This window comes from Apteryx rowi, unplaced genomic scaffold, assembly GCF_003343035.1.
Source record: "Apteryx rowi isolate R43461 unplaced genomic scaffold, aptRow1 scaffold_339, whole genome shotgun sequence".
NCBI lineage: Eukaryota > Metazoa > Chordata > Aves > Apterygiformes > Apterygidae > Apteryx > Apteryx rowi.
The window spans coordinates 392,805-407,361 of record NW_020449852.1 but is presented as its reverse complement, the minus strand read 5'-3'; the positions used below and the strand labels follow the sequence as shown (position 1 = coordinate 407,361).

Here is a 14,557-nt window from a genome sequence, read left to right as displayed (position 1 = left end):
GCTGAACAACTAGATATGGTCAGTATATTTGGATCTTTAATCCCTCTGTGCCTCAGTTCTTTGTCCACCCCATTTCTCACTTTGGCCAGGGCTGCTGACACCTTCAGATGGGATTACTGCCATGTTTTTAATGAGTAACGAGTTTAGGGAGTAACAGCTGTGCTTCTGTAATGCTTCTGTGCATATGCTTTAGACATGCTCTATGGCTTGGGTACTACGGGATTTATGTGTTCCTGCATTCTGTGCCGTGCCCCAGTCAGGGTCAGGCAAGAGATGGCAGCTCTGCCTGGATGCGGAAGCACAGAGCTGGGCAGCTTGGAGAATGGTCAGCCAAAGAGTGAGGTCTTCTCTGAGGTGGGGCATCTTCAGGGGCAGACAGCAGCTGAGCAGGGAGACTTTCATTGCACTGATGAACATAGGCACCGAGACTAGGGAATGTGGACATCTAAAACATTGTGTCCCTGAGGGCTGAAATCTCAACTCAAGAGGGAGTCAGGGTGGCTTACTCAGATATGGGTGTCTACCAGATAGCATCTGCCTATAGGTAGGTAGGATGATAGGATGTCTACTTCCGAAACTGTCTTGAGGGAATCCCAACCCTGCAGTCCACCCACAGCCTGGTTTTGCTGCTCAGCTCCTTTACTGGATCTATCCTTTGACCTTCCCCTATCGAGTCCCCCCAGTTTCTATCGAGTCACTGGTGACTGGAGGTGTAACAATGGTAGGGAGCCACAGGTTTACACCTGTGTGTGAAGAGGTGTAAACCTCTTCTCTCTCCCCCACTACATTGTCGCCAGTATGTTACTCACCGTCCTGGGTTGTGTAAGACGGAAGCACCCTATCGCCATGCAACTCCTTCCCATCTGAAATGGGCTGCTCTTCTCCTCCTCAGCTGGAAACCAGCAGATCTGTCCCCGAGGATGGGGTCAATCCCACCTGCACTTCGAGAGCGGTATCCAGAGGAACGTGCACTTGATCTCTCTTGGGATGAACTGAATTGAACTCTGGAGGTCTTCATGGACTATAAAAGGAGCTGATGTAATTCAGACTTAGCCATCTACTCCTCAGATGTCAAAGTTAGAACAGATGAATCATACCTAGAGTGATTTGTCCAATTTTTAGAAAAAAGTCCATAGAAAGGCTGGGGCAGGACCCAGAAGCAACGCGTCCCAGGTCTGAATATGAGCTTTTCTTTTTTTTTTTTGTTCCTAAAAAAATACACCAGGTATTTATAAATCTACTCTTCGCCAAATGAATTGTTCTTACAAAGATTTACACTAGAATAAGCCACATCATTAAGAGAAAATTGTTCTGTGAGCAGCAGAGCCTGGTTTCCTGTGGCTTTGTGTCTCGTGGCTGGATTATCTTGTGTCTAATGAAGAGCACTCTGACTGAAGCCTTTTCTGCTGTTCATAAAGACTCTGTCTCATGTGGATTCTCTAGTGTCTAATAATATAATTGTGCTCTAGCTGCAGTTGTTTATGTTCTCTCATATCTGACAATGTAATCTTGTTCATGTGGCAAGCTATTCTTCTCTGGAGACACAAAAGAGTAATTCTTCTCCACCCTGCGCCACTTTTCACAAAACTGGTTGAAAATTAATATCTTTGAGATTTCTATCACACTTAAATTTGACTGAAATTGGCTAACAGGCTAAAAGATTATTGAGAAAAGGACTGGACTGGCAGAACAATATTATAAGCCTAATTTTCTTAGGTAACCAGTTTACAAATGATGAAAAGAAAACACTGGAACAGATTAAACATGAAAAAATGCCCACAAATATTTATTTAAATATTTAAATGTTTGATGCGATCATTTTTATGCCTCTTTTGCATTTCAATTTTACAGGTTCAATTCACAGCCATGCAAAAGAACAGCAAGGGCACAGTATCCCACTAGTCATGCTTATACTTCAAAAGTGTAAGTGAATATTCAAATAATAGAATTTTCTTGGAGGCTTTCTTCACAGAGACCAGAAATTTTTAAATATTTTTGTCAGAATATTACAAAATTGAGAATTTAGAAAAGGAATATTCAAAAATTCAGAAACTAGATTTTGAAGATTACTCTCACCTAGTCAGAGAATAAAAATAGACCACATGGTCTGTGCTGGAATATCAAATATTTTGAACAAACCTGAACTGAAAAAATTTAGAACAAAAATTCTTTGCTGAAATGATTCATGAAAATGTTTCAAAAATGGAGTATGCTGAAGGGAACTGTGATTTATTTTCGCACACACACAAAAAAATCACAAATGAAGGAAAGAAGTGAGATCCACTGACTAAATTGTTTATTGTAATTTATTTTCCCAGTTCCTGACCTATTGAAATGTGATTGTTATAACATGATTTTTGGAGAGACTTGTATTTTCTTACCTTGAATACAGTTCAGATGGATGAGCTACCATTGCACTCCATGCTAGGGTAGCTTATCAAATTAGGAAAATGCATTTTTAAATTCAATTACATCCTCAGTGGAAATGGTTTCTCTGACTCTGGTAACCTTTGGAGAGGAATTATACACACTCTATAAAGCTTCACATTTCAAAATCTAATTTTCAATGTTTTTCAAGAGGTTAATTTAAGATTCATCTTCCAAAAGAGGAATTAAATAAAATGGATAGAAGGCTGGAACTTGTCGAGTGGTTGAGAGGTTTATCAGCATGTGAGTATGAGTTCATTAGCTTTAATTAGTATAATCACTAATGTTGCATTAACAATTTGGTGAGAGAAAGTAATTGCTCACACCCACTGTATTAGATTGGGAGATTAGAATTCATTTTATGAGGCAATTAGCATTTCAGGGATTTTCTTAAAAGGCTTTTATGATCTGCCATTCCAGTAGCCTCTTTCACCAAAAGAGTTTAAATTAACCATAACTTTCATCCTAATGGGATGCAAAAATTARTGTAGAATTAAGGGGGAACCAGACCTCTCCAGCAGTCCCACCACGATAAGCAGGCAGCCAAAGTCACAAACCTTGATTAGTTTATAATGACCTGCTTTACTTCCCAGATAATGCTAGTCATTTTTCAGTCCTTGATTCATTATCTCTGTTTGGAAAACTTACATTCCTGAGTTTTATACAGCAAAATAAAAAAAAACTAAGGGGGGAAAAAAAGAGCAGTAACATAATAGTTTGAAGTAATAATTCTCCAAAGAAAAAGCTAGATGGTTCAATTATTGTGCTTAAACAGTCTATTATTCCTTGTACCAAATGTCAGAGGAATTAGAAATGCCGCTCTTTGACTCCTGGTGTCTTAGGAAGAACCATGCACGTAGCAGCATGCATAACCCTGCCTGGCCATGGTGTTCCCCTGCCAGCTACTGACAAACTGGATAGCTGAATGGAGATCCAGGACTTAACAGTCCTGGCTGGCAAGGGACCTCTGCTTGTTTAAGGACTGGGACAGTTCACCCAAGAGATTGCCTTCCAAAATGTCATGGAAAGCAAAAGTACAAGTTGTGAGGGGAAAAAAATGGCTGCAGTAAGGACACTTACTCTGCTGTGTCAAAGCTGTAATGAATGGCATCCAGGTATCCACAGAAAGATGTGACAACACACAATTTGCAACATATCTAGCTACTATTGTACTGGATTATGTTTGTCTCCAGTGAAAACAAATGTCTGCTGAAAATAAGTCTCAGTGAGAGACAGGCCTTTGAGTCTCATTGCCTATAGACTCCAAATGGCCAAAAAAGTCTCATATCCACTATGACTTTGGATATGGTAAGGAGAAGCATGGCTGGTAGATGTTAGATCCATAATGTTCCCCTTGTTTTGGGTACATGTGTTAAAAAGAATAGACATGGGGCAGAAAACCTCAAATCACAACTTTAAGGTTATTTGCTTCCAAGGGAGGGGTTGGCCGTTAGCAGTGGATTTTCTGATTTTCTGTGATATTGCTGTTTTGTGAATACTTGCACTGGTGGAAGGTGAGAAAACAAGAGTTGGGCCTCAGGTACTGAGTTGCCAACTTGCACAACTGCCCTCCTGCTCTGCTCCCTACCGGGTGCTCACCACACTGCTCACTGCAGGTGGTGGTGCTGGAAATGGCCCTGGTTGGGATACATCCTGTGGTCTGCACCTCTTAGATCTGCTGTTCCAGGCTGTGTTGAAGCAGGTGCCCCAGGGTTATGTCCAGTTTGTATTTTCAAGCTGTCCTTTGCAAGCACCTGTGTAGAAACTTGCTTTATCTTTTGAGGAAAGATGCTGACGTATTACAGGGTTTCATGAGGCAGTGCTGATGCATGGGCATAAAAGCCTCGACTTATCCCACCTAACCACAGAGCTTAAGTTATAAACCCATAGTAGAGTGTAGTCACTCTCATTTGAGTACCAGGTGAATTTCCTAAATTTTCCTAAAACTTGTATTTAAGCAAATACACACACACACACACACACACACACACACGTATATATATATACACATCACACACACACACACACGTGTATATATATACACATATGTGTATATATGTATACATAGGTACATATATGCATATACTGTTACTTCTTATACATAAATATATCTTTTCCTATTAGCATCTTCAAAGGAGTTCAGAGGGAGAAAAAGTCTTCCTACATTTATGTGCTTAAAACTTAGGTGCAACTAGACAGATTGGATCCCATCCTTAGTCACCTGTGCCTGCCAGCAGCACCCCAGTTAGGAGGTGAATTACTCCACCTAAGATCTGAATCAACCCCTGGAAGTGCCTGCCTCCCTCTATTGACTGCACAGGCAGTCTAAGGTAACCAGATTTCTGTTTCATATGGCTGTGGTAAATGCTTAAAATTAGGTAGGATGAAGCATGACCATCATGCCTGTGCCTTAGGGTTTGTCTACGCATAGAGTTATTTCAGGAGAGCCATTATTCTCCCTGAATAACATTACATGTGCATACACTTTGGGTTGAGTAAGACTTACTTGTTTCTCTTCAACAACATCCACCTGACAGAAACAGAGTGGTTTGCTTCCTAGTCCTCACATGGAACCATTCTGCAAGAGCTACTGCATTTTCCGTTAACCACCCTACCTTAATCCAAATTAACTTTAGCATAAAAATGCCCTGAATTTGCCATCTATCCACCTTTGAGAACCATTTCAGATTTATGGAGGAAAACACAATTAAGCAACAAATACATTGACCAAAAAAATGAAGGCATCGTATACAATAAAAATTGACTTTTATGTCACAAATTATGTGTGTTATAAAGCATATTGTTTCAGAAAAAATGCCTGTATTCGCTAGTGTGTTTCATTAAAGAATAATAAAGCTATACATATTTCATTTCCTTGTTCTGAGCTGCAAGAGCCGTAACTCTATAAAATGCCCCATGCTGTCCTTGTTTTGTTGCACTTTTTTTCTTTTTAATCAGATTTTTCTCTCTGAACTAATGAAATTGCTCTTTGAACACATACATCACTTTCATTTAAAGTGACGTATCAAGGCTCAACCAGTTTCTCTCTCATCCTGGAGAACAAGGCAACTGCCAGCACCCTTGCTGTGCAAACCCAGGCCTGGATTGCCCCGGTCTCAAGCTGATTTCAAAAGCAATGAGTTCCTGGCATTCTCACCAGTGTCATTTAGGTGGGATTTCAGTTGACTGGCATCTGTTGGGACTGCACCTTGTATATCTGCACCGGTTCCTTGTCAACCAGCTATTACATGTAATTTCTCTCTTCTTGTAGTATGTGTCGAATCGCTGCACAGCTGCCCGGGTGTCCACAGAGCAAGGCGGCCTTCCTCCCTGCCACCACCACGAAGCAGTGCATGACCCCCAGCTGGTGCCTTGCACGTGCCCGCTCTTCTCTTGCCAATGGGAAGGGCACCTGGAGGTGGTGGTGTCTCATCTGAGACAGACACACCACATCAACATCCTTCAGGGAGCAGAGATTGTCTTCCTGGCCACGGACATGCACCTGCCAGCACCCACAGACTGGATCATCATGCACTCTTGCCTTGGCCACCAGTTTTTGCTGGTTCTCAGGAAGCAGGAGAAGTATGAAGGTCACCCCCAGTTCTTTGCCACAATGATGCTGATCGGCACGCCGACCCAAGCCGATAACTTCACCTACCGGCTCGAGCTCAACAGGAATCAGAGGCGACTTAAGTGGGAAGCAACCCCCAGATCAGTACTGGAGTGTGTTGACTCTGTCATTTCGGATGGGGATTGCCTTGTGCTGAACACTTCCCTGGCTCAGCTCTTTTCCGATAATGGAAGCCTAGCAATAGGAATTGCAATAACTACCAGCAAAGTGCACAATGCTGAGGCTGAAATATGAAGAAGAAGAGGAGGAAGCGGAGGAGGAGAAATATGATGCTCCAACTGCCTTGTGAGAGCCAGAACTTGTAGACTTTTCGGGGGGGTCTCAGGTCTTTTATGGTATTTAGTACTCGTCCACAGTGGGCATTATGTAAACATCCTGTGGTCACCGTCTCTGTGTAATGTATTTACTGTTTTGTTAATACAATTTTATGAGAAATTTTAAAGAGGCTAATCAATTTGTTGTCTCCCTCCAAGCAACACTGCTCAGCCTTTTGAGTTGATACTGCTCTCRTTGAAAGTGCTCCTGGGGTGACTCACAGAAACCTTTGGTGTGAATATGCTACGAAAATGTGTTTCCTTCATTGTCTGCCTAATTGCCTGGTATTAAGGAGGCCTTGGTGCCTGAAATAAGGTAAAATATTCCATTAAGGGACGGAAACACCCGAGTTGCAGCAGGTTCATTGATCACAAGCAACTTCAGAAAGTGGTGCACTGTGATGAATTGACCTCAGACGGACTGAATTGCAGCAGGCCTCCGACTGCCTGAGGGTGTCTGTGACTACCCTCCCTCCTTCCCTTGGCACTGAGTGCTTATTGCCCTGTGGTTGTTTTTCCGTGCTAGCAATAATGATTTAACTTTTATACTGCAGTCACGACCAAGCCCTCTGATGAACGGCAGTGCCTGCCCCAGGGAGCTCACAGTTTCAAAGCTCCCTTCATCTTCAGAGGATGAGGAAGCAACATTCGCCAYCCAGATAATGAACTCTCCAGAAGAAAAACTCACCACCTTCACAAATCTCCACTGAGCCGGGACCTGGGAAGCCTCATCCTGCAATAGATCACCAACTACAGCTAGTGGACAGTCACAAATGATTAAATCGTACTCTTGTATCATGATGGGGAGTAACAGGCTGGCTAGATGATCTGGCCCCAGGATGGAGATCACTGATAACCAGTCCTCAGGGCATTCACTTTTTTAGCTTCTATTTCCTTAAACATTCAAAGGAGTTTTTCAGAAAATAAAGTATCAGGAAGGTCCCAAGTTGTGTATTGATCTTACTGTTGAATTTTGGGCTCCTTAGCCCCACAGCTTATGCTGATAAATACTGGTTTAAAACAATGACATGGCTGGARTATCTATCTGCAAATTGGCTATGAGATTTGAAACATTCTCCTTTAAAAATAACATCATTTTTTTTTCTTCCATGTACTTAGGAGGTGGGGACTGTCCCTTTCTTTTGTTGGGAGTGGTTCACAGACACCATGGGTCACAAGAGGGCATGGGCTTCTGTAAGGGCTTTTCTCTTGGATGACTTCTCGGGGAAACACGGAGACATGTGCTGGCCTTTTCCAAGCATTCAGTCACATCTGCAATCAGGAACATTTCTTTGGTAGCAAACATTAGCAGTGAAATCCCACTGCAGCAGGGTGACGGGTGAAAGGAGAGAGCTCTACTGGAGGACCAAACGTGATGAAGCCTGGAAAATTGTCTTTTCCTGGTTTCCCTTCTGCCCGTGAGTGGCTGTGGCCTGTCTGTTACCCAAACATTGAGCAATTCTCTGAGAAGTAGCTGGGTAGGTTGTGTCAATTAGTAGTCGGAGACACTAAGGCCAATTGCCTAAGCCCCTGAAAAAGAAAAAGAAAAAGGAAAAAGGAAAAGAAAAAGAAAAAGAAAGGGAAGAAGCTACTTAAGAATAGTCCTTCAACATTTCTAAAGCATTTCACTATAGCTAGCTCCGGGTAGAGAAAAGCGCTGATGCTAATCTCTCCCACCTGCTGCTCTCCTGGGATTTATTGTAAACTGTGCATGAAATAAAACAAATTGCAGTTTTCCCAAAATGAATGCTATGCGGGTATGCGTCTGAGTTGCAGACGCACCTCACCTCCTTACCTGGGCTTTCATAACAGGGACATGTCAGGATTTCTTCAACAGGCTGCTCGTAACTGGATTGAAATGGAGGTTGAGGTCTGAAAAAGAAGCATCAGTCCCCATAAASATATGCCGGGGGCTAGCCAGCACAGCTCTCCCACCTCCAGATTTTGGGGGGAACGTGTTGGTTTGTTGCACTTCACTGGAACACATAGGCTTCAGAACGGCTTGCTTTTTCCCTGTAACGTTAAATATTCAGAACCAGCAACTACTGCCCTTTCCCTAAATGACAGCAATAAATAAATCAATCATTGGCATTTTTGCAGACTGAAACTGGATTCTCTAGCTCCTCTGGCAAATATTCTGCTGCTGAATTAAAACAAATCAACAACATAAAACTACAAGAAAAACTGTTCCAGTAGCTTAAACTTGCTCAGCTCTTTGCATGCTAAGGTAAGAGACATCCTGGACCTAAAGTAACACTGCTTTTGTTTTCTGGTCRTGACCAATTCTAGGGCAAGACATGTTCCTCAGGTATTCACTTATTCCAAATTATTTGTTTCTAGCTAGATGGCTTTTGAAATATCTACTGAAATGAAGAATGCACTGTCGATATTTTTGAACATGTCCCTGCCCAAGGACCAATATATTTCTGACAGGATGAAAGTGACAGCAGCAGTTCTCTGGGACATGTATCTCCATCCATTGCTGCTGCCTTGGCTTAAGGTTTTCTGGTTTCGATGGGACAGTGGAAATCTGAACCCCCTGACACAGACCTCCTCATGCCCCTCATGCCCTCCCCCCAAAAGCTCCCAAAGCTTTCTCATGACACCAAAGTTCATTCTCTCCAATCCCTTTGAAATCCTCCCCCTGATCTTGTGACAACCCCTCTCAGTCCAATTTTGAGCTCTCAGCCTGAGATTCGCCCTCTGGCTTGCAGAACCCATCATGCTGCTCAGCTCCTCCCACTCTGCCTCTTGGATACCACTGCTCAAATCTTTCTCACTGCTCTTTGCAGCCAACCAGGTAACCTCCTTGCTTGGCTTTTTCCACAGCTGCAGAGCCTCAGCTCTGGCAAGGATTTCATAAATCCAGATATGTTGGGGTACTCATGAAAATATGCCCAGTAAGACTCCCAGAACAGAAAAAGAGGACACATTTCGAGGAAAATGGAAATAGGGGTACCTAAAACCAGCCTTCATAAGCATTTCAGCATAAAATTCAAAAGTTTAAAGGTTCATTTAAGGGCTTTCTGACATGGATGGCATCATAATCCCCTCAAAGTTCAAAGCCTATGAGCAGCCCTTCACTGCCATAAAGTGAAGGTGAAGCAAATATTCAGCATGATGTGACATAAATCCTAAAGTGCTGACATGTAGGCTCAACAATGAAAATTTGTTTATATGCACCTTTTCAGTGCCCATAATATAACACTATTTACAGCTCTCGGATCATGGTTAAAAGGCAACTGTAGCTTGGCTTCCCAAATGAGATTCTAAACTTTTTGTTGCTAGAATTAATTTTTACTCTAGTATTTTGCATCTGCACAAGGTATTTCATTAAGGGACTCCAAACTGCTTCAGAAAAGGTGAAGAACTCRGCCCTACATCGCTGTGAAGTAAGAGAGTACCCATATTTTGGTATAGAAAAAAATGGCAAAATTCTGTTTCCTGCCTGCCTCAGAGCAGTGTTCCTTTTTTTTTTTTCTTTTTTTTTTTTATATAAAGAAAATAGCGTTTGTTTTTTTAGGGAGGTTTAACATATTTGTGTTTATGGATGAATTGTCTTGTGCCTTATTTAGTAAATTTCAACAATAATTTCATAAGACTGATCCAGATCAATTGCTACCAGGCCCATGAGAAAACCTACTTTGRTTCTTCTGCACTATCTATTAAAATGCACCATGAATGCTAATGTTGGATCTGCAGTAAAACAAAATTGATGCTTTTAGCTCAATCCCATCCTGAATTAAGCTCACATCATACATCCACGACTCCTTACAAATCAGCTGAAGCATCCTGAGTCTCATCATTGTGAAGATGACAACGGAACTTTCTGTGTGCAAGATAACAGTGCCAGTCAGATGGTTTGCTGAGAAGTAGGGTAGTAGTTCTCTTCCCACTGGACTGTGATATCATAGTTTGATCCATACCATCCTTTATGAATGCAGGTAAGTAAGCTACTGAGGATAGGAAGGATGGTAAATTCTGGAAAATGAAAGAGTTATAATAAAGTGGAAGGGTTATAATAAATTGCCCAGTGCTGCTGCAGAATGCTCTCTTTTGGGTGTCAGAAGAATGAAGGCTGTTTGACAGTACTGTAGTATAGGTGATAGATCTGTTTTTCCAGCACATAACACACCTGAAGAACTGTCTGATCAGAGAATGGTCCATCAGAACAGCCAAGAGATGCACTTCTGCTCCAGCTGCACCAGAGACACCTTCTCACACAGAAGAGCCACAGCTTGTGAGCAGTTCAGACAGAAGCATAAGTTTTTAATTTCCTTTTTTCAAAAAAAAAATCCAGTTAGGTATGCACATTCACACCAGCTAGGTGAAGGGCAGAAGACAAAGATTATATTCTGCCACACATATTATTGCCACAATTGTTAACACAAAAGTCTGCCCCTCAGCAACTTCTGGGTGACCCCACAGAAAAGGAGTGATTTTCGCAGCAGAGTAGTACAGGGTAACACCTGAAGCCGCTAAAGGCGTACACATACAATGGAGAGCAGAGCTTCACCGGCAGACAGAAATATTACTCAATGGTAACTGGCCATAGTGAGGTTGCGTGGGGGACCATCAGGAAAATGATCAAACCTCTTGAAAGTAGCAAACCATCAGGGGGCTGATGCTTTGTGCAGAGCAGTGTCACTTTGCATTCACACTTTTCATGGGGGAACAAGGGTGTCCATTCTGCTGGGAGTCTTGTTGCACAGCTTGTTGAAGCTGCACAGTAAGCACACAAGCTCTGCCCCTTCCCTGCCCCACAGATCCTCTTGTTTCCTTCAGTGCCCAGAGCCAAAAAGGGGAGTCAGTGGATTCCCATCTAACTGCAGCTCTTTATTGTCCCTCGGTGCCATGGCACCTAACAGTTTTGCTATCTTTCACCTGGATAATTCCCACCAAGCTAGGAAAGTGTCTGTTGAAAACCACCCAAGAAATGTCTGACAGAACAGCAAATTAAACCCATATCTCATATCCTTAGTTAGCACTCTGACCACTCAGTCATTCTTTCTGTCTTCACAAAGGCAACAGATTAGTACGTTGCTTTTTTATCCTCCTTTTGGAAGGCCCCTCCAGAACATGAGTGTGAAGGACTAGCAGGCATTGATAATCTTCAAGAAGAGGTTGAGGGTTAATACTCATTGCAAAGAAAGATGGCTGTTCTTGCAGTACCTTCATAACGGGGTGCCAGGCTCCAAAAAAGAGCCTAAAACACCCTGATGGGAGGCAAATGGGAAACACCAATTACAAAGCCTGCTGTCCCTCGATTAGAATGAGTTTTATATCCTCCAGTAACTGAAATTCCTCCTGAGACATTGCCTATCTGAATACATCACTTAATCTTGTAGAAAGCTCCAGGACTGAGGGGTTCTTGCTGTTAGAAATTGTATCAGGTAACCTTACTGAAGATAAATGGTTTTGAACTTCCATGGCAACAATGATGAACTGCTTTAACATCCATGCAGTGCAGGCTGAAAAATCAGAGCTTTTAGACAAAGCAATAAATATATTCAAATGAAAATGTGAGATTCAGAACAGAGTTTTCATGTGGTCTTAAAACCACTTTCCTTACTACCAAATACTGGATGTCTGCTTAGCAGAAGAGCCACTTCACTGGCCAGTGAAGTCCTATTGGTTTAAGTTCAAGAGAAGCTCACATATTCTTGCTTTCTCAATTAAGTGAGATCAATTTAAAAAGTAAAATAAACACTGTTTAAACACTTTACTAGGTGTGAAACAAGCCTGGAAAGGATCTTTCTCTTCAGAACAGACTGCCTGGCCAGCTGACTGTTGCAAGAGCACAGTATCTCCTAACTTTTAAGGGTGAAGCCAAAGCATTACTAGGTGTGGTATGAAGTTGCAGGCACTACCTATGTAGACCCTTTCTTCATGTTACGATCCCTCCTTCATCTATTTGAGATAATATATGTCACACAGCTAGCTTGAAGCCTTGGATAAGATAGTTCTTTAAGAACCTACAAATATTGACTGTAGGCAGAGCTGGTTTCAGGGCATGAGCCACTGACACTCCAGTAGGCTCACTGGTGTGCATGCATGGGAGGGATACAGGAAAGCCCTACGTCTTTGCCCCTGTCTTTCACATCAGAAACACTAGATCTACCTACAGGAATCAGTTTAGCTCTTTCCCAGAAAAACCTTGGCAAATGACTGAACCACAGAACTAGATTCCACTAATTCTAGAGGTGTTCAGTCCAACAGAAGCCGAAATCAATGTGAGTCCCTCCCTGAGCTTTGAGAATTAAAACAGGATCTTGCACAGAAACTTCAGATCCTTTTGAACCTTTATGAGAGGACTCCTGGTTTCAGATRTAGTTTCCTTTCTGGGTTCTGGCAGTGACAGCAGGCTGCTATGGATGATACAGCACCTACCACGGTGGGGCCCTGATCCACAGAAAGGCCTCTGGGAACTACAGAAKTATAAATAAATAATAGAAATGCATAAAATAATAATACAGTGAGTACTTTTAGGGCCAATAGCATCTTTAAAACTAGCACTGATACTAAAAGCAATCATTACTCAATCCGAACTTCAGGTAATGCTTGTGATTTTGCCTTACTGAGATGTGGAAGATATCCGAAAGACTGGCAGTCTCACTCCTACCCTGTATACTCAAAGAAATGCTGAGGCAAAAAAAAAATAGAGCCAGGGGAGTCCTGAGTGAAGCAGAAACACACTGCTGGTGCCTTTAGACAGCAGGTTCTTGTGAAATGTATTATTGGAAAATGACTTCCAGTAAGCAGAACTTAGGTATGTCATAGCCCCCACTCAGTCACTTCTAGAGTTTTTGCAAAGAAACATTTAAGCAGGACTGCAAAAAAAGAAGATAAATATCCACTACAAGCTGTGACCAGTGTGAAAGCTGCCTAAAAGATTTATCCAGCCTCCTCTGGATAAGCATTCAAATGGCTGCTCTGCTGGATTGACAGAAGACAGGGACAGCCTCAAGTCTGAGGAAGATTGACTGGATACATGACAGCCTGTTAAATTGCAGTTGCTGTTACACAGCAATTGCATGTGATACCTCCTGTGTTGAAAACCAGCAGAGATTGAACCCAGGCTCTCCAGAAACGTGAGATCTGTACTGGCTGACACTAATAGGCCAGGCTGCAGGTTATGACAAACTCACCTACCATATAGACTGTAATCACAGAATCACAGAATGGTTGAGGTTGGAAGGGACCTCTGGAGATCATCTAGTCCAACCCCCCTGCTCAAGCAGGGTCACCTAGAGCACATTGCACAGGATTGCATCCAGGCGGGTTTTGAATATCTCCAGAGAAGGAGACTCCACAATCTCTCTGGGCAACCTGTTCCAGTGCTCTGTCACCCTCACAGTGAAAAAGTTTTTCCTCATGTTCAGATGGAACTGTCTGTGTTTCAGTTTGTGCACATTGCCTCTCATCCTACTGCTGGGCACCACTGAAAAGAGTCTGGTCCCATCCTCTCGACACCCTCCCTTTAGATATTTGCATACATTGATAAGATCCCCTCTCAGCCTTCTCTTCTCCAAGCTAAACAGGCCCAGCTCTCTCAGCCTTTCCTCATAAGAGAGATGCTCCAGTCCCCTAATCATCTTTGTAGCCCTTCGCTGGACTTGCTCCAGTAGTGCCACATCCCTCTTGTACTGGGGAGCCCAGAACTGGACGCAGTACTCCAGATGTGGCCTCACCAKGGCTGAGTAGAGGGGGARAATCACCTCCCTCGACCTGCTGGCAACACTCTTYCTGATGCASCCCAGGATACCATTGGCCTTCTTGGCCACRAGGGYACATTGCTGCCTCATGCTTAACTTGGTGTCCAGCAGCACTCCCAGGTCCTTCTCGGCAGAGCTGCTTTCCAGCAGGTCAACCCCCAACCTGTATTGGTGCATGGGGTTATTCCTCCCCAGGTGCAGGACTCTGCACTTGTCTTTGTTGACTCAAAAGCCCTCAGATCAGTTCTTCTAACAAATGGACTTTCCCAGCTGACAAAGTGTACCTAAACCTCTCCTGCAGGGACAGCATTAGCAGGTCTTTGCTGATGAGAAAATTTCAAATGCCTGTTGTCCCCAGTAGAAAAATGTTAATGTTAACTAACACAATGTACCTGTTAAATGTACATTGCTGTAGACGGGGATCAAGGAAATTTCAAGTCATTCATGGTTAAGTCTGATTTTCACCATTG

General features: G+C 42.8%; 1 protein-coding gene across 1 annotated transcript in view; it reads left to right on the top strand.

Annotated features, from left to right (window-relative positions):
- SIAH3 (siah E3 ubiquitin protein ligase family member 3) overlaps positions 1-6,371 on the top strand; it is a 48,319-nt gene extending 41,948 nt beyond the window's left edge. Inside the window, 1 exon segment of the mRNA XM_026072235.1 lies at positions 5,699-6,371. Within this exon segment, the coding sequence (XP_025928020.1) occupies positions 5,699-6,292 (594 nt within the window). The 3' untranslated portion in view covers positions 6,293-6,371.
- Positions 6,372-14,557: the final 8,186 nt, after the last annotated feature.